The 19,792-nt window shown below is 52.3% G+C and overlaps 1 protein-coding gene across 7 annotated transcripts in view; it reads right to left on the bottom strand.

The window, feature by feature from the left end:
- Nucleotides 1-19,792, bottom strand: part of LOC146811566 (telomerase protein component 1-like) — a 1,575,504-nt gene that overhangs the window by 1,268,122 nt on the left and 287,590 nt on the right. For 5 of the 7 annotated variants that reach the window (XR_014966741.1, XM_085618541.1, XM_085618539.1 and 2 more), the window contains one exon: nucleotides 14,441-14,545. The exons of the other annotated variants lie outside the window; for them this stretch is intronic. Coding sequence is in view for 4 of the 5 variants with exons in the window: in XM_085618541.1 (XP_085474667.1) it covers nucleotides 14,441-14,545 (105 nt within the window). In the remaining variant the exon portion in view is untranslated. The remainder of the gene's footprint in view (nucleotides 1-14,440; nucleotides 14,546-19,792) is intronic. 7 annotated transcript variants of the gene reach the window in all.

The following is a 19,792-nucleotide window of genomic DNA, read 5'->3' on the forward strand; positions in this document are numbered from 1 at the left end:
CAGGTGATGGGTAAAAACATTCCTGAGGGATCCCCTTCACAGGTAGTTAGGGACCTCCCCCAGAGGGATTCTGTTGGGCACAGGCAAACCTGGGACCTTAGGGCCCCAAACCTGACCTGTCCCTCCAGTAAGCCCACAAAAGGGACCCAGCCTCCAGCTTTAGGTAGCCAGAGGCTGACCCTGAGAGCACAGTGCAACTCAGTTAGAGAAAGAAAGGCATCCATGGTGGAGGATGATTGGAGGAAGCTGAGGCCTCACTTTGAGGACACTCACTTCAGTACTCCATCTCAACACCAGCCTTTTTCTTTGCAAAGACACACCAAAGGTAGAGATTCCCTATGGTGGAGACCCTATGATATCTCTAGGATGAGGGATTGCTTAGTGGACCATGAGACAGGGGGTAACCATGCCAGTGCTGGTTCTTCCTTATATGGCCACTCAGGCAATAGAGGCTTACCTTGTAAAGGCCAGCCTTATCTCCTTTCGTTTGGGGGGGGGGTTGTGTAGGAAGGTGGATATCTGACTATGGTTACCCCCAACTTTTTGCCTAGTGTCTATCTGGTTTTTCGACTTAGTTGGCCTGAGATCCTGCCATTCAGGGTCTCAGGCTGTCTGCTCTCTCTGTAAAATGGATTCCATGTACCCTAGGTACATTCCCAATTGGTAAGGATCACCTTATTGGACCCTGTACAGTGTACCCTAGGTACCCAGGGCATAGGTGTACCCTAGGCCTCCCAGGGGCTGCAGCATGTATTATGCCACCCCTGGTCTGGCCTTCCAATCAGACACAACTGGCTGATCACTCAGCTGGGGCAAGGTCGTGTAATCACCCCTTGCTTAGGTGTAGTATTCCTATACCTACCTTATATATAGACACATGTGTACCTATCAGTCACTCCTATGGCAGGCCTTAACAATCCTGGAGGCAGAGTGCTTGGTAACATGTGAGATGGTGCTCTAGCATGAGCTGAGCCTGTCTGCAGCTTTCGGAACCATGTCCTTATAGCTGTTCTATGATATAGCCTACCATATACTCTTAAAGTGCCTTATAATCTTAAACGGTTATGGTAACTATGGTTGGGCTGTATCAAAACATGTCGTGTAAGGTGTCTAACACTTTGGAATAATACCCCCATACCATTTCTGGTGATGAGGATATTATCCCTCCCTTCTAGAGGGAGAGACATGTTAAAATCATACTTTGCTGTGTAACCTCTGACCAAAGCCTCAGCATCACAAAATGGATGCTGCTGCCACGACACAAGTCTGACCTCCTGCAGCTGGGAGTGATCCCAGCCAGGGAGGCCTGGACAATAGGTTTCCTGCTTGGGGAGGTGCTAGCACCTCCCCAGACAGCCTTTAGTGTATTGGGGCAGGGTGGGCTGAAAGGAATGAGACATGCCTGGGGCACACAAGGTGTTCCTTGCATAGTCCAGTTCAAACCGGTGCTGGGGCACTCCAGCCCCAGCTCTGGCGCGAAACTGGACAAAGGGAAGTGGGTGTAACCACCCCCTCCCAGGTCCCACCCATAAGGCGTGACCTAGCAGGTAGTCCCAGCCCCCCAGATTAGTATAAGAGTGGGAGTTGGGCCTCAAGACTTTAGATTATCCTGAACCTGCAAAACTGAACAGAAACTCTGGACCTTCGACATTCGACGAAAGAAGAAGACTGAAGAATCTCCCTTGTGGCCAAGGAGTGGCTACCCTGTGCAAACAGGCACCATCAAGTGACTACCCTTTGCTTTGCGAGACGTTCGACGAGGAACCGATTGCAGAGCCCGACCAGAGCCTTGATTTCCAGACTTCTCTGACCCTCATCCACATCTGCAGCAGAGCTGAGATCCGTGGAGGCGACGAGCGACGTGGGACCGGCTACCTGGGAAAAGTGGCTAGTAACTTACAGCGCAGCTTCTGAGGCACCCTCGAAGTTGTGCACCGGGGATTGAGAAGCCCCACCCCCAAGCACCATCTGCACCGAAGATCAGCCCCCCACACTCCACGAGTCCTGCGTGGGGCCCTTCAGCATTTTCCTGCTTGCCGCGTTGTCCGGTTGCTTGCCCGCTGGCTGGTGGCCTTTGTGACGACGCTCCCTGAAATCTTCTGCGCTGGTTTGGCTCCTCCAGACTGGCTCCCGCTTCTCTGCAAAGAAGAAGCACCCCAGACCCTCCTGGTCTGCACCAGAAGCAAGTCCTTTGTTCTTCGTGGGTTCCGCTTGCCAAGGCCTGGTGAGTCCTAGTCCAACTTCGACGCCGCCGACAGCAAGAGCCTTCGTGGGACAGCTCGCCTCCTGGTCCTGGTCGTCCTCGACGCTTCCTGGTCCTCCTGGCTGCAGCGACAAGCTTCACCTTCACCTGCAACTCTTCACGACATCGCCTGGTTCCTTCCTGGTTCCACGTGGTCACTGGCTAGTGACCTTGACTCTGTCCCTTCTGCTTGCAGGTTTCTTCTCTTCTTGATCCCAGGCTTGGGATCCACCGGACACTCTTCACTGACTGCCTGTCAGCATCTTTTCTTCAGGCATCCATAGGAGTCGACGACGAAACCCGACGCAACTTCACCCCTATGCACCCGCAGCCTGTGGGCTAGGTAACTTGGGTACTCCGGTGCTCATCAGGATAGTGACTATCCTAGTGTCTAAGTTTCAAGTCTCAACTTCCTAGCTACTCCGGAAGTGTCCTAAATCTGTCTAATTCTAAACTGTACTATTGCTAGTGACTTTTACGCATTACGCGTGAGTGTTTCCACTCTGCACACGAATCCCGTGGGCCTCCCACTTCCTATCCTGTGGTAGTCTAGTGTAGCCCCAGCGATTCCCTAGGCCTAGGCCTACTCTATTTCCGTGACAGTGGTTCTTATACCACTTACTTAGTATATGGTTTGCGTGGCCCCTAGGGCCTAACTGTATTACTTACCTGTGTGACTTACTGTATGCATTAATAAGACTGTGTTGTACTTACCTCTAATCTCATAAAGAGTGCTGAGGGTTTTCTTAGAATAAATACACTTTATTTTATATATATATCTGTTGTGGTGTCCTTTCATTTGGTATTCAAGGGATTATATATGGTATCACAGCTGGCTTCACATGCCATTCAGAGTTTAGCCTAAGACTGCTCTTGTCCATGCTACCACTAGGATAGCTGGTCTATAAGGTTGACTTTACAACCAATCACCATAAGGGTATTTGGACTGATATAAGGTGTACACTAGAACTAGTGACATCATACATCAGGCCAACTTCTCACATTGGTGAGCAGCGGTTGGGATCTGAGCTTGCTGTTGTAATACCATTGTAATCTTGAGATACTAAATTGGAAGATCACACAGATATTGTCTAGGTACATATAACATAGTTTATTATACTTAAGTCCTACTGGACTTAGTAGTTGTAGGTTGAAGGGAGTAACACACCCTGACTACAACTACTAGAGAGGTTTAGTAGAAACAACTAGTGTAGGTAGGTGCACACACCACACCCTCACTAGAATCATGCCCCTGAATGGAGATCACACTGATGCTCCCTCAGGAGAGGAGAATCCTAGACAGGTTCCCTCTAGGTATGATGCATTCACATTCCAGGAGATGAGACACTTGTGTACCTCCAGAGGAATAAAACAGGGTGCAAACCCTACCCTTAGACAGCTAGTGGAGCTTCTGGAGGCCTATGATGCTGAAAGAGCTGCCAGGGATGGTGCCATAGCTGTAGATAGGGGTCTACCCACCACAGAGGAGTCAGATGGGCCTTCAGATGGGGAGGTAGACAGCCAGGGCCAAGTAAGGAGACTTAGCCAGGCTAACCTAAGCTTACATGGGAGTTTGCATGGGGTCCCCCCATACAGACCCCCAAGTAGGCTTTCACAGAGAAACAGGAGGGACAGATCCCCTTCAGTGGAATCCATCCACTCCCATGTTTCTAGCATCTCTAGTGCTTCCTCTCACAGGGGAATGAGTTCACCTGAGAGAAAGGAGCATAAAGCCAGAATGAGGGAAGCTAATCTGAGGATTCAGAGGGAAGAAATTGCCCTTGCCAAAGAGAAGCTTGCTCTGGCTAGAGAGCAAAAATTGTGTGGGTCAGAACCCACTGGTGGCAGCAACATTCCTAGAGATAGGGATAGGTCTTATGACCATAGAAACCTAAGCAAGATAGTCCCCCCATATCAGAATGGGGATGACATCCACAAATGGATGACTGCTTTGGAGAGGGCCTGCAAAGTACAGCAGGTACCCCAAAGTCAGTGGGCAGCTATCTTGTGGCTCTCCTTTTCTGATAAAGGTAGAGACAAGCTCCTCACAGTCAGTGATGAGGATGCAAACAATTACAAAGTCCTGAAGAGTGCTCTGATAGATGGGTTTGGCTTAACCACTGAGCAATATAGGTTGTTGTTCAGAGACACCCAGAAGACACAGACACAGGACTGGTCTGATTTTGTGGATTGTGCCACTAAGGCTTTGGAAGGTTGGTTAACTGGCAGCAAGGTGCAGGACTATACAGGATTGTACAACTTGATTATGAGGGAGCAGATCCTTAGTAATTGTCAAAACCAGCTTCTCCATCAACACCTGGTAGACTCAGATTTGACCTCTCCCCAAGAATTGGGAAAGAGGGCAGATAAATGGGTCAGGACCAGGATTAGGCCTAAAAATCAGGGTGGTGACCAAAAGAAAGATACCACCAAGCCTCAAGAGAAGGGTGGGGATAAAGCAAAAGAGAAATCTTCCTCAGGGCCCCAAAACTCCACACAGGGTGGTGGGTCCCAAGCTCCCTCCTCTTCCACAGTTAAAAAGCCTTACTGCCATGTGTGTAAAACACCTGGGCATTGGAAAACTGACAGCAGTTGTCCACAGGCTAAAAACAAAACTGTTCCTCCAACTACTCCTGTCACACCACCTATTACTGTCAGCAGTAATCCCCCAGGTGGTGGGAGTGCCCCCAAAAATTTGGTTGGGTTTTCTTGGGGAACACAGGGGGATCCTGGCTTAGCCAATTCCCCTGCAGCAGCTACTCTTGTCTGTGATGGTGGCATGGGGTTTGCCAACTTCACTGCCTGTCCCAACACTTTGGGTAGGTACAGACAGGAACCCTACATCAATGGTAGAAAAGCTGAGGCCTACAGAGACACTGGAGCTAGCATCACTATGGTGGCCCATAGGCTAGTTCCCTCTGAGCAGCTTTTGCCTGGTTTCTCATACCAGGTAACTAATATTGATGGCAAACAAAATAGTCATCCCATGGCAGAAGTATGTCTCAGCTGGGGAGGGGTCACTGGCCCTAAAAGGGTGGCAGTGTCTCCAACCTTGCCTGTGGACTGCTTGCTGGGGAATGACTTAGAACTCTCAGCTTGGGCTGGAGTTGAACAAGACACCCATTCCAAAATGGTAGGCCTTTCCAAAAAGGGTAGTGGGGTTGTGCCAGTCACAACCCCTGTCCAAGTAGCTTTCCTCCCTGAAAAGGTTGGAAGGGCAGTGGTAGCCACAGCCCAGGCACAGACAGACTTCCCTGTAGGGACTGACAGAGCTGTGACAGTCACAGCTCAAACCCAAAATGAGTGCCTTCCTGAAAAGGTTGGCAAGGCTGTAATGGTCTCAGCCCACACTCAGACTGATATAGGTGTAGTGAAGCCTGAAACAATGGATCACTCCACACAGACAGAGAGTAGTGGGGAGGAAGAAAAGTCTCCCTCCCCCCAGACATTAGGAAAAGGTCAGCCTCCTCAGGGATCTGACCTCACCCCTTGTGAAGGAACTGCCCCAGAGGTAGCCAGGCCTGGCCTGGCAGAGCCTCTGATGTCAGTGGCCCCTTCCAAGGTGGGACCCAGTCTGGTGCAGGTAGCCTGCCTCTCTCTACCCTGCCTCAGTCAGCCCAGGGCTGCAGAGGCCAGGGAGGCCAGTGGACCCCAAGAGGGCCCCTGTCCACAAGAACCCCCCCTTCAACAGAATGAGGATTGCCTGGTTAGTTGCCCTAGCCAGGTGATGGGTAAAAACATTCCTGAGGGATCCCCTTCACAGGTAGTTAGGGACCTCCCCCAGAGGGATTCTGTTGGGCACAGGCAAACCTGGGACCTTAGGGCCCCAAACCTGACCTGTCCCTCCAGTAAGCCCACAAAAGGGACCCAGCCTCCAGCTTTAGGTAGCCAGAGGCTGACCCTGAGAGCACAGTGCAACTCAGTTAGAGAAAGAAAGGCATCCATGGTGGAGGATGATTGGAGGAAGCTGAGGCCTCACTTTGAGGACACTCACTTCAGTACTCCATCTCAACACCAGCCTTTTTCTTTGCAAAGACACACCAAAGGTAGAGATTCCCTATGGTGGAGACCCTATGATATCTCTAGGATGAGGGATTGCTTAGTGGACCATGAGACAGGGGGTAACCATGCCAGTGCTGGTTCTTCCTTATATGGCCACTCAGGCAATAGAGGCTTACCTTGTAAAGGCCAGCCTTATCTCCTTTCGTTTGGGGGGGGGGTTGTGTAGGAAGGTGGATATCTGACTATGGTTACCCCCAACTTTTTGCCTAGTGTCTATCTGGTTTTTCGACTTAGTTGGCCTGAGATCCTGCCATTCAGGGTCTCAGGCTGTCTGCTCTCTCTGTAAAATGGATTCCATGTACCCTAGGTACATTCCCAATTGGTAAGGATCACCTTATTGGACCCTGTACAGTGTACCCTAGGTACCCAGGGCATAGGTGTACCCTAGGCCTCCCAGGGGCTGCAGCATGTATTATGCCACCCCTGGTCTGGCCTTCCAATCAGACACAACTGGCTGATCACTCAGCTGGGGCAAGGTCGTGTAATCACCCCTTGCTTAGGTGTAGTATTCCTATACCTACCTTATATATAGACACATGTGTACCTATCAGTCACTCCTATGGCAGGCCTTAACAATCCTGGAGGCAGAGTGCTTGGTAACATGTGAGATGGTGCTCTAGCATGAGCTGAGCCTGTCTGCAGCTTTCGGAACCATGTCCTTATAGCTGTTCTATGATATAGCCTACCATATACTCTTAAAGTGCCTTATAATCTTAAACGGTTATGGTAACTATGGTTGGGCTGTATCAAAACATGTCGTGTAAGGTGTCTAACACTTTGGAATAATACCCCCATACCATTTCTGGTGATGAGGATATTATCCCTCCCTTCTAGAGGGAGAGACATGTTAAAATCATACTTTGCTGTGTAACCTCTGACCAAAGCCTCAGCATCACAAAATGGATGCTGCTGCCACGACACAAGTCTGACCTCCTGCAGCTGGGAGTGATCCCAGCCAGGGAGGCCTGGACAATAGGTTTCCTGCTTGGGGAGGTGCTAGCACCTCCCCAGACAGCCTTTAGTGTATTGGGGCAGGGTGGGCTGAAAGGAATGAGACATGCCTGGGGCACACAAGGTGTTCCTTGCATAGTCCAGTTCAAACCGGTGCTGGGGCACTCCAGCCCCAGCTCTGGCGCGAAACTGGACAAAGGGAAGTGGGTGTAACCACCCCCTCCCAGGTCCCACCCATAAGGCGTGACCTAGCAGGTAGTCCCAGCCCCCCAGATTAGTATAAGAGTGGGAGTTGGGCCTCAAGACTTTAGATTATCCTGAACCTGCAAAACTGAACAGAAACTCTGGACCTTCGACATTCGACGAAAGAAGAAGACTGAAGAATCTCCCTTGTGGCCAAGGAGTGGCTACCCTGTGCAAACAGGCACCATCAAGTGACTACCCTTTGCTTTGCGAGACGTTCGACGAGGAACCGATTGCAGAGCCCGACCAGAGCCTTGATTTCCAGACTTCTCTGACCCTCATCCACATCTGCAGCAGAGCTGAGATCCGTGGAGGCGACGAGCGACGTGGGACCGGCTACCTGGGAAAAGTGGCTAGTAACTTACAGCGCAGCTTCTGAGGCACCCTCGAAGTTGTGCACCGGGGATTGAGAAGCCCCACCCCCAAGCACCATCTGCACCGAAGATCAGCCCCCCACACTCCACGAGTCCTGCGTGGGGCCCTTCAGCATTTTCCTGCTTGCCGCGTTGTCCGGTTGCTTGCCCGCTGGCTGGTGGCCTTTGTGACGACGCTCCCTGAAATCTTCTGCGCTGGTTTGGCTCCTCCAGACTGGCTCCCGCTTCTCTGCAAAGAAGAAGCACCCCAGACCCTCCTGGTCTGCACCAGAAGCAAGTCCTTTGTTCTTCGTGGGTTCCGCTTGCCAAGGCCTGGTGAGTCCTAGTCCAACTTCGACGCCGCCGACAGCAAGAGCCTTCGTGGGACAGCTCGCCTCCTGGTCCTGGTCGTCCTCGACGCTTCCTGGTCCTCCTGGCTGCAGCGACAAGCTTCACCTTCACCTGCAACTCTTCACGACATCGCCTGGTTCCTTCCTGGTTCCACGTGGTCACTGGCTAGTGACCTTGACTCTGTCCCTTCTGCTTGCAGGTTTCTTCTCTTCTTGATCCCAGGCTTGGGATCCACCGGACACTCTTCACTGACTGCCTGTCAGCATCTTTTCTTCAGGCATCCATAGGAGTCGACGACGAAACCCGACGCAACTTCACCCCTATGCACCCGCAGCCTGTGGGCTAGGTAACTTGGGTACTCCGGTGCTCATCAGGATAGTGACTATCCTAGTGTCTAAGTTTCAAGTCTCAACTTCCTAGCTACTCCGGAAGTGTCCTAAATCTGTCTAATTCTAAACTGTACTATTGCTAGTGACTTTTACGCATTACGCGTGAGTGTTTCCACTCTGCACACGAATCCCGTGGGCCTCCCACTTCCTATCCTGTGGTAGTCTAGTGTAGCCCCAGCGATTCCCTAGGCCTAGGCCTACTCTATTTCCGTGACAGTGGTTCTTATACCACTTACTTAGTATATGGTTTGCGTGGCCCCTAGGGCCTAACTGTATTACTTACCTGTGTGACTTACTGTATGCATTAATAAGACTGTGTTGTACTTACCTCTAATCTCATAAAGAGTGCTGAGGGTTTTCTTAGAATAAATACACTTTATTTTATATATATATCTGTTGTGGTGTCCTTTCATTTGGTATTCAAGGGATTATATATGGTATCACAGCTGGCTTCACATGCCATTCAGAGTTTAGCCTAAGACTGCTCTTGTCCATGCTACCACTAGGATAGCTGGTCTATAAGGTTGACTTTACAACCAATCACCATAAGGGTATTTGGACTGATATAAGGTGTACACTAGAACTAGTGACATCATACATCAGGCCAACTTCTCACACCGTCCTCACCGTAGGAGAGCGGGCTGAGATGAGATGCAGAGCCTTCCCACGGATCGATAAGCGTCTCTCCTCCGAAGGACACACGCTTGCGGTCAAGGTATTGACTGAAGCCCCCAAGTACTGGAGACACTGCACAGGGATCGGCACTGACTTCGTCATGTTGATGTGCAGCCCCAGACGGTGAAGCAAGGCCGCCGTCCTGTTGAAATGGCACTGGGCTTCCTGGTAAGTGGACGCTTTGATCAACCAGTCGTCCAGGTATGGGTACACAAACACCTTGGTCTTCCGCAGGTGTGCCGCGACCACTGCCATGCACTTTGAGAACGTCCGTGGTGCCGACTTCAGGCCAAACGGGAGTACTGAATACTGGTAATGGTTGTTGCCTACCAGAAACCTCAGGAACTTGCGATGCTTTGGTGCGATCGGCACATGAAAGTAAGCGTCCTGCAGATCTATGGCGCACAGCCAGTCCCCTCGATGCAACTGAGGGTAAATCTGATGCAGGGACAACATACGGAACTTTTCTCGGCGGATCCACCTGTTTGCTTGACGCAGATCCAGGATAGGCCTGAACTCGTTCTTGTCTTTTTTTCTTACGAGAAAGAACCGTGAGTAGAGACCTTTTCCTTTTTGCTTCAAAGGAACAGCTTCTATCGCCCTCTTTTTTAACAGGACGTCTGCCTCCCGCTGGAGCTCCCGCACCATGATGGAGGAGCGCACTGGTGGAATCTGTGGAGGCGAACTGGTGAAACGAAGACAGTAACCATTGCAAACAATATTCAGCACCCACTTGTCCTGCGTTATTGTTCTCCACTCTGCCAGGTAGTGTTGAATACTTCCCCCCACCGGAGCGGGTAACGGATGAGGGGGAAGTAACTTTTCAGGGCTTCGACCCGGCCGGGCCTTTGTTCCCCGCCGAGGACTGATGGTGGCCTCTGCCCCTCTGGCGCTTCTGAAAGGGCTGCCTCTGGTACTGCTGCTGTTGCTGGGGCTGTTGGTGGGGGCCCGACTGACGCCCTTGGCCCCTCTGCTTGGTGTAGCGCCTGCCCGAGGAACGGAAGGACCTCCTCTGCTCCTTAGGCCGCTCCAGCCCCACCGCCTTCAGAGTTTCCGCCTCAGCCTTCATGCGGGCCATCTCGTCATCCGCATGTGACCCGAACAGCGTCGTGCCAGAGAATGGGAGATTGGCGATCTTCTGCTGTGCCTCCGGTTTGAGCGGAGTCAGCCGCAGCCAGGAATGCCTCCTCATGTGTATGCCGTGGCAGTACCCATGGGCCGCCAGCAGCGACACGTCCCCCGCCGCACTGATGATCTGATTAGAGACCATCATGCCCTCGTTCAGCACCTCTTGAAAATCCTCCCTCTTGTCCCTGGGCAGGGAGGCCGCGAACTGTTGTAGGGAGTCCCAAAGAGACCTGTCATAGCGCCCCAACAGAGCGGAGGCGCTAGCGGCCTTCATCGTAGTGGCCGACGTGGAGCACATCCTCCTCCCCAAGGAGTCCATCTTGCGACTCTCCTTATCCGGGGGAGCCGTGGAAGAAGGCGTCGTAGAGTGTTGCTTACGAGCCGCCGCCACGATGACAGAATCCGGTGGGGGATCCACTCTGAGGAACGCCGGATCCGAGTCAGGAGCCCTGTACTTCTTTGACAGTCTCGAGGGCGCCGGCTTCACCACGGCCGGCGTTAAGAACACCTCCATCGCAGGTTCCTCCAACCCTGGGACCAGCGGGAGGAGGGGGCGCGACAGATGTACTTTATGCAAAGTCTCAAAAATCACAGAAGTAGTGGGAATAGGGGTAGTCACTGATATACCCAACTTCGCAGCCCCTCTCAGCAACACCTCCTGGAACGTGGCAATGTCATCCACTGGAGAGACGCGGGTAGGAGGCGTCTCCGACAGCGAGGGCGAATACCTGCCAGCCCCAGAGGAGTACGTGCCCCTCGACCCTCTGGAACGAGACCGATACCTCCGTCGACCATGTCCAGAGCGAGTGGAGGATCTGCGCCTACTCCGTGAGCGCCTGCGAGGGCGAGAGCGAGATCTCTGCCGGTGAGGAACCCTCGGGGAAGGCGGCGGTGGCTGCGGTGGCGCAGCAGGCAGCTGAGGCACGGGCAGAGGCAGCGGAGGAGGTGGAGGAGGAGGAGGAGGAGGAGGAGGATTGGCAGGCACCGGTGGAGGCGCCAGCGGAAGGTCGGGCACCGGAGGCAAAGGCGGCTGCTGGGTACGCAGTGGGGTCAGATGATCTGAAGCCCCATCACTTCTAGCCGGAGAGCCCCCATCAGCATTGTCCGGGCTCGCGGCCACTCTCCTCTTCTTGGCGGGTCTGTCCCGTGTGGAGGCCACCGAAGGCGAACGTCCACGCCTCCCCGATCCCCGACTGGAGATCGTAATCACTGAGGACGTATTCCCCGATGTCTGGGACGTCGAACTGTACGTCGACCTCGACCGGCGTCTCTTCGCCCTCGACGACGAGTGCCGCCCCGCAGCCGATCGTCCTCTCGACGTCGAACCATGTCTCCTCGACGTCGACCCATGCCTCCTCGGCGTCGAACCCCGCCTTGATCGCCGTCGGCGAGGCGTCCGCCTCGACGTCGACTGCCGCCTTGACGTCGACTTCTGGTGTCTCGACGTCGACCTCCGGTGTTTCGGCGTCGACCGCTGAGATCTCGACGTCGATCGGTGAGATCTCGACGTCGATCGGTGAGATCTCGACGTCGATCGGTGCTGTCTCGACGTCGATCGTTGATGTCTCGATGTCGAACGTTGATGTCTCGACGTCGATCGTGGATGCCTCGACGTCGACCTGTGCTTCGGCGTCGACCGCCTCCGCCTCGACGGCGGGCGCCGAGATCTCGGTCTCGACTCCGTCAGCGTCGAGCCGTGAGTAGACGGCGGCGAGTGACGTTCATGGGGCTCGGTACGACGTCGATGTGTTGTGGACGTCGACCTTGACACCTGCGACGGCGACCCGGTCCCGGGTCTCGCCGGCCCCTCCCTCGACGTCGAACGCCGAGGCTGCCGCGACCCAGAGCCCTGGATCGACGGCGAACATACCGGTGCCTTCTCTCTCGCCGTCGACGTCGTCGCCTTCGACGTCGAACGCGACCTACCAGCCGGTAGGTGCCGTCTCTGCTCCTTGCTCTGCCCGGAGGTCCCTCCAGGGGCTGAAGCACGGGCGGAGGAGGGGGAATGGGACCCTCCATGCCCTGAAGTCCCACCGGTCCTCTGCATCTCCTGTCCCTGAAGGCGAGTCTTCTCCCTGTCCCTCAGGGTCCTCTTCGAAAAGGTGCTGCAGATGTCACAGGTAGCTGGGACATGTGAGGGCGACAAGCAGAGGATACACACATCATGTGGGTCCGTCTTAGCCTTCTTCCTCCCACACTCAGGGCATTTATCGAATAAAGCCATGCTGAGAGTGGGCCAAAACTGCTCCAGATTGCAGGCAGTAGTAGCCAAAGGCTTTAGACGTCGAATGAAAACACTTTTAATCCAAAAAATCCGAATTTAATCAATTAAACCACCCAAAAGGGTAGAGCTCAAGCTCCAGGGTCCTGCTAGCAGGAGCCGGAAAAAAGAACTGAAAGTAACTTGTGTTGGCTGTGCATCCTGGGATACCGGGGGTCTCTGGAGAGTTTCTTAAAGGCACGGTATCCCTTTAGCAGACACATAATGACAGCCTATAGGGCTTGTCTGTCCACCCCTTCCTCTCTATTGTTTAAAGGGATTTTGGTGAAGGGAGTGTGTGATAATAAAGGAACATGTCAAATGTGAATAAAAATGACATTTCAACTTTATTTTGGCTTTTGTGTTCACTTCAGAGGAAGTGCTGGCCAGTGCAGCCTTGTTGTGATTAGGCTGTATTATTTTGTCTGTCTCTTAAGTGTCTTTGCAGGTTTGCAAATGCGGGACAGCTTAAGAGATATTTTTGATTGCTCCGGGGTCCCCGCACATGGGCGGGGATTATTCATAGATTATGACTATACACAGAGATCCCCTACTACAGAATATTTGATACAGAATTGGGGTAGGTGGGGAAAAAGGGGTGATCCATAGACAAAACAATTAGACAGTGGCCAAAGATGGGCATTAATATGAAACAATGAGTATATGAGACTAAACTAAGAAAATTCAAGATGTGTAGGTGATAGGAAAATAGAATAGAAGTAAACATAAAAGGGGGATGAAAGTGAAAATGAGAGCGATATCATTGAACAAGGGACAAGTAGAGATAAAAGTTGCGAGAACAAGTGTGATAGAACTGGAAGAGGTTAACTGAAAAAGAGTGAATGAATGAAAGAGGTTATTCATGGATAAGTGCTGGGCGTCCCCCAGGTTTATTGTGCCCTTACCCTTATTTACATTCTTCTTATCAATATATATATGCATCTGTTCAGTAATCTTTGTGGCATTTTATTAATTTTCAGCCAACTGTACAACTCCACTATTGTGATGTACTACCTGTGATGTCATGAGGGTCAAATATCTTATTGCATTACTTCCTGAGAAAGTATTTCAGGTATGCATGAGGTCACTTCTGTTAACCCTGGTATTATGGTGAATCGAGATTCAGACGCTGACTCTAAGCATTGAGACAGACACAGTCAACAGCAGCTGAGGAGGACTGAGCGTTAAGAAGACATTCTGCACTTTTAAAGTAGCCCTGACCTTTACTTGTGGTGGCAGCTGTATTTAATGCAGGACATGGCAAGCAGAGTAGCCTTTGTAAAAGAGGAGCAGGCATAGCAAAGGTTCTTATATGTAGCAAAAGCTATTTTCCGAGCCCCACAAAAGCAGCATGTCAGACAGTCTGTATTGACTGTACAGTTCTACAATTATCTGGCAAAAGACCACTATCATTGGTATGTATGTCTCTAGAAAATATTGCTGAATTTTATTCACAGAAAACTACAGCATTCGCAAGGATACACATCTTACTGCTGTGCAGCCTTAATAGAGCCTTTTGCACTGAAACACAATGAAAGCGGAGAATTATGCTTTTTACTGTGGGGCTCATTTAAGATGTGCATTTTAATTAGAATATTGACAGCTGTGCCAGATGGTGAAACATTCTAAAAAAAAGATGCAACTAAAAAGTAATTTATGGGTGAGAAAGGTCATCTTCCTGCAAGGTGGGACCTCCAAGGGAGGTTCACCCTCGGGGTCACAACACTGCCAAATGCAAGCCAAAAATTAAAGGGCAAATCCTCCCCCTCCAAGACTACCCACCCACCTGTGCAAAGATACTCTGCCAGTCCCTGTACTCCCAACCGCTCTGAGATTGACTCCTGCGACTCCCGTGTCTAGAGTTCGGTGGAGGAGGGTCCTGCTGCAAGGCCTACATGTATGATACGAGGAAATAAAAATACTTCTATAAATATAATAAGAGGGGTTACAATTCATAGGCAAAATAACACTCTAGGTGCAAAGGACTAGGGAGATGAGCATTCAAATGCCCTCTATCCCAGTTGTATTATTTATATAACAATATAGAAATCACTCTCACTGCCAAGTTCATACTTAGATGTTTATTATTGTTTTGTTAAAGGTACAAAATGTAGACTCAAGAGAAGTATGAGTGCCCAGTAGGGCAGGTGACACTCTGACAACATTCAGAATGCTATATAGACTGAAAGCCTAGGTCCATAAGATACTGACAAAGTGTGAGAACCACAAAGAGAGCATTGCTAGTACCAAGGTCTCTAGAAAAGAAGTTTTGATTTGCAACTTGGGAGATAAGGAGTGGAATCAACCTCCAAACCTTAAGTGTGGTATATTTAGTGCAGATTCGTCAAAGGGATCAACAGGCAGAAGGTGTTCCCAAAACAGATAATTTTAACAATAACATGAGATTTGACACTCATTACTTATTCAGTAGAAAAACACAAAGTAAATTTAACAGGCTTTTTGATCTTTAACTGTTTTTGCTTGGTTGGGTGAATTTTTATTCAACTGTTTTAGAGATATTAAGCAAAATGTCAATAGATGTTCCTGGATAACAGGTTACTGTTCTCTATCTTCAGACAGTGATAACTTCACACAAGTGGCAAGTGTACACACGATGCCAGGAATATCACAATCAAAAGCATGACCAAATGGAGTGTCAATGTGGATGTGACACACACAAACAAATAATATTAGATCCCAATTTTAATATTTGCAAATATCTTCGGAAAACATCAACAAGGCGTGGTTCCTGTGCTCTTTGTGCTACAGGACTCAAGTTGTATGACACTGGCTATGATCCAACATAGCTGAAAACAGTGTGAGGAAGTCCAAGTAAGAAGGATCCTGCCTGACTAAATTGGCCTGTACGATTCCTATTGGGGTACCAAGTCCGACTTGCATAATGCTGAGCCCTCTGTGTAGTGGTTTAGTGGACAAAAAGGAATGAACTGAAATGCCGTCCAAGCAATTGCCAATGGCTGAGAATTTTACAAGCATTCCACCCATCACTTTTATCATCAAATTGGGAAAGAGGGGATCAAGTACAATCAACATAACATTTGGTAAGTGTGAGGTAATGAGGTGTATTATATGGTGTGGTTGTGCGACCTCACAGTATAATACACTTACACTTACCAACCCATTTAGGACTCTTGGGTTTTGTCTGTAAAAATCTCAGCTCAATCCTGGGTAGCTGTGGCACTGAACAGCAAGGCTTACACAGAGGAAAAAGTGTTAAGTATGTAAACAGCACCACAACAACTAAAGAAGAAATCAGACACCAATTTATCAAAATAGACTGCTTTATTTAGACACAAGAATGAAACAGATCCACCCGAGGGTTCTGGCGATATTGATTTTACAAGCAATGCTAAATCAGTGCCATTTCATCCAATCGCAAACAAGCCGTGGTAAAATCAATTAATTGGACACTAAAAAACATTTATTTTTTAAACTTAGGTAAGTGTCACTGTGGTCGGTTAGAAGTACATGGGGGGGGGGGGCGTGGCTAGCAACATGGCCGAGTAGGACGCGAGCTCCTTCGCTCCGGCTACTGGCAGTAATCCGACTAACTAAACGGCGACCCAGTGTCCAAACGACGACACCAGGCAGCTCTCCTGTGACTACTGCAACCCCCGGGTGGGGTTTGGAAGCTCGGCCGGGTCGCGATAGACCCGTTTCGGAGGAGGAAAGAGACGGAGCCGGGTGCGCGACCCAAGATGGCGACGGCTCCCCGACTCCGAGAGTGAAGTGGCGGCGGCGAGCCTGGTGGGTCCGATTGCTGGGAGGAACGGAACTCGGCGGTCTGTGGCAGAAATCCGGACTGGTGGGGGCCCTGGAGGCGGACTGCGGCCCCGGCGGGGCCTGACAGCGTGTGAAGGCGAGTGCGCCTGAGGTGAGCACCCGGGCACGGGGAGAACGAGCTGAGCCTGACTGGCGCTGCGGAGCCGCCAACACCGGGCCTTCCTTGCTGGGAGAGAGCCGCGGGATCCGGAGGGTGCAGGCACGGTCGGGCCCCGGTGATTCGTGGAGTGTGCCGCCGGAGGTGAGGTACGGAGGGGGACGGGGGCCCCGCCTTCCCCCCCCACACTACGGACCACAGCGGAGGGGACGAGACGGTGAGGCCCTGAGTGATCCGCCACCTAACAGGCGGGGTGGCGCTGCCGGAACCACTCCCAAGTACTGAGCTGAGATCCGGGTCACCGCGGAGGCATTCCGGGAAGACGGAGGTACGGCGGTGTAGCACGGGACACGAACAGGGGACTGGGAGCCGACTGCCGTCTGGAGGGCCCTAGAGGCGGACGACCGAGCGGAGGCAAGCCTGCATTAGTGGGTGGCAGAGGGCGGCAGCACGAGCCTTGGTCGGCAGCGCGGACCGGAGCTGGGACGCGCTACATCGGCCACAGATGGAGGACTGAGACCGGGGGGCAGTGACGGTAGGGTGTGCGGCGGATCCGATCAGCGCAGCCTACGGAAGGGGCAAGAGGAGATAAGAGGCGCAAGTGCACCGTTGGTCTAGTGAGAAGGAAGGCCCCCGGAAAGCATACCAGCACCGCAGCCCATTATGGGCAGGAGGACCCTGGACCCCAGGACCGCTAAACAGGCCACACTGGACAAATATGCAATGGCCCCACCGGTGGTGGAGCCAGAACCGAGTGGCACCAGATCAGACACGGCCCTTTTGATGAATGCCATACAAGCATCCCGTGAAGCCCTAGAACACAGGATCGGGGAGGTGGGGACGGAGGAGACGCTCCTGCGACAGGACTTCCATAATTTAGCGGGGCGCGTCACGCATGCAGAGACCAGGATAGGGGAGGCGGAGGACAATGTGCAGACCCTGCAGAAAGATCTAGTAGAGCTCAAAGCCTCTCATAAGCAACTTTTATGGAAGGTGGATGATGCCGAAAATAGGGCACGACGCAACAATCTCCGTTTTGTAGGCTTTAGGGAAGGAATTGAGGGACCTAATACGGCGGCGTTCCTCCACGCCTGGCTGATACGTACATTCCCGAAAGAGAAATTCTCTACCTGCTTTGTAATCGAGAGGGCGCACAGAGCTCTGCTGGCGAGACCGCCGGTTGGGGCGCGGCCCCGGCCGATCATTGCGCGCTTCTTGAACTTTCTGGACCGGGACATGATCCTGCGGGAAGCCAGGAAACTGGGGGTCATCTGCCACGAGAACGCGCATATTATGATTTTTCCGGATTACAGCCAAGAGGTACAAAAGCAGCGCCGTTCTTTTGACGCAGTCAAAGCCAAGCTGAGAGCACTTAAAATACAGTATATGTTGTTATTCCCGGCAAAGTTGAAAGTGATCTATAAAGAAAAGTCCCACTTTTTCAACTCCCCAGAAGAGGCCTGGCAGTGGCTGGAGGAGCGCCCGCCGATAGGCGGAGGACCGGCGGAGGACAGGGAGACACCAGAACGGGGGCGCCCTGGGGGGGAGCCGCGAGGCTCGCCAAGGCGGCAGCGGGAAGGACGCAGGCAAGAAGGCCGGCCGGCCGGGACTCGACGGCCGCTCCGTACAGGACGTCTGGAACCCAGAGGAGTAGAAGGAACAGCACAGCCTCCCCCGGGGTGGTCCGGCTGATGGGTTCGCGATTCCGTTGTTTGGCAGGCAAGGCACGCTCGGAGGGGGAGGAGGAACTCGAGGATGGTGCATCGGAGGGAGAGAACCTGGAGGGCCGATCGCTGCACCCTCTGGTGGCGGCCATAAGAGACATGGAACAGGGACAAACGCAAGACACAGAGCCCTCGAGGGACGAACTGCAGGACTCTAACTCGTGAGGAAGAGTCGCAATGGGTCAGCCAGCCGTGGTCACCGTAGCGGAGAGCACGCAAGTTGTTGTCTGCCCCCTTCCTTGTTTTCTTCCCCCCCCCCCCCACCTTTTGCCTACGATTTATCTCATCGGTAGCTGGACTGTCTTATATTGTGCTACTGCTGTTTCACTTTCTGTTGTGGTTTCGGTTGTGGGTAAGACCGTTTGTGGAGGGGTAAGGCGGGAAAGTTCGTAACGAGGTAACTAGCGGGTGGGCGACAGACCTCCTTCACCTGAACAGCTGTATCCCTGTCGGTAGGACGGTGATGGGCCTGGACGGGGGAGGGGGTTGGGGTGGGGGGCGTTGCGGGGGGGTGTTGATTGAGGGGTTGGGGAAGGGTGGGAAGGTTCAGAGGGGGGGAGGGTGGGAGGGGTTTGGGATTCTGGTTCAAGTTTTTAAGCATGCCGCAGATGGGAAGGTCCGCGACACCCAGGGGCCCTGCTCCGGGGTCCTGCCGGGACATGTCCTGACCCAGTTTGATGTCTTCTGAACAGAGGGACGTCCCCGGGATAGGGGATCGCGATGATAGACAGATCAAAATCCTCACTTGGAATGTAAATGGACTGGGTGCAAAGATAAAGAGAGGACTGGTCATGGCCTTAATTAAACGGAGGGCCCCTGATATAGTACTGCTGCAGGAAACGCATCTGCAGGGGACAAGATGTGGATTCTTAGCTAAGGGGGCATACAGGGTACTGGCACATGCAGGGTATGCCTCCGGGTCGAGAGGGGTGGCCATTTTAGTGAGGAAATCCCCCCGTTCGTAGTTACAGATACCTGGGTGGATCCGCAGGGGACATATGTCGGAGTGACGGGGACTTGGAGACGCCAGAAGATAACGGTGGTGTCCGTGTATGCGCCCCCCAGGCTACAGGCAAGAACTTATGCACGGGTGACTGACATTATTCTGGGCACGCCGGACTCCCAGCACGTGGTGGGAGGGGATTTTAATGACGTGATACACCCCACATTAGATAGGTCCGGGGAGCGACTGGCCCCTTCGGTGCCCTCCCACTTAGCACAATTTATTGACACGGTAGGGTTGACGGATGCCTGGAGATGGCTTCACCCGGAGATTAAGGGGTACTCGTATTTTTCAGGGGCGCACAAGGTGTACTCTAGACTGGACTATATCTTCCTTCCCCGCCATGCGCTAGACACGACAAGTCGAGCGGAATTCCTGGCGCGTGGCGTCTCAGACCACTCGCCACTGTTGATGACACTGGGACTGCGACGCGGGGAGAGGGCCGGGAGGTGGAGACTGGCGGCATGGGATCTGCAGAATAAGGACCTCGTACGGGGATTCAGGGCGGAC

Source organism: Triturus cristatus, chromosome 7, assembly GCF_964204655.1.
Source record: "Triturus cristatus chromosome 7, aTriCri1.1, whole genome shotgun sequence".
Classification (NCBI taxonomy): Eukaryota; Metazoa; Chordata; class Amphibia; order Caudata; family Salamandridae; genus Triturus; species Triturus cristatus.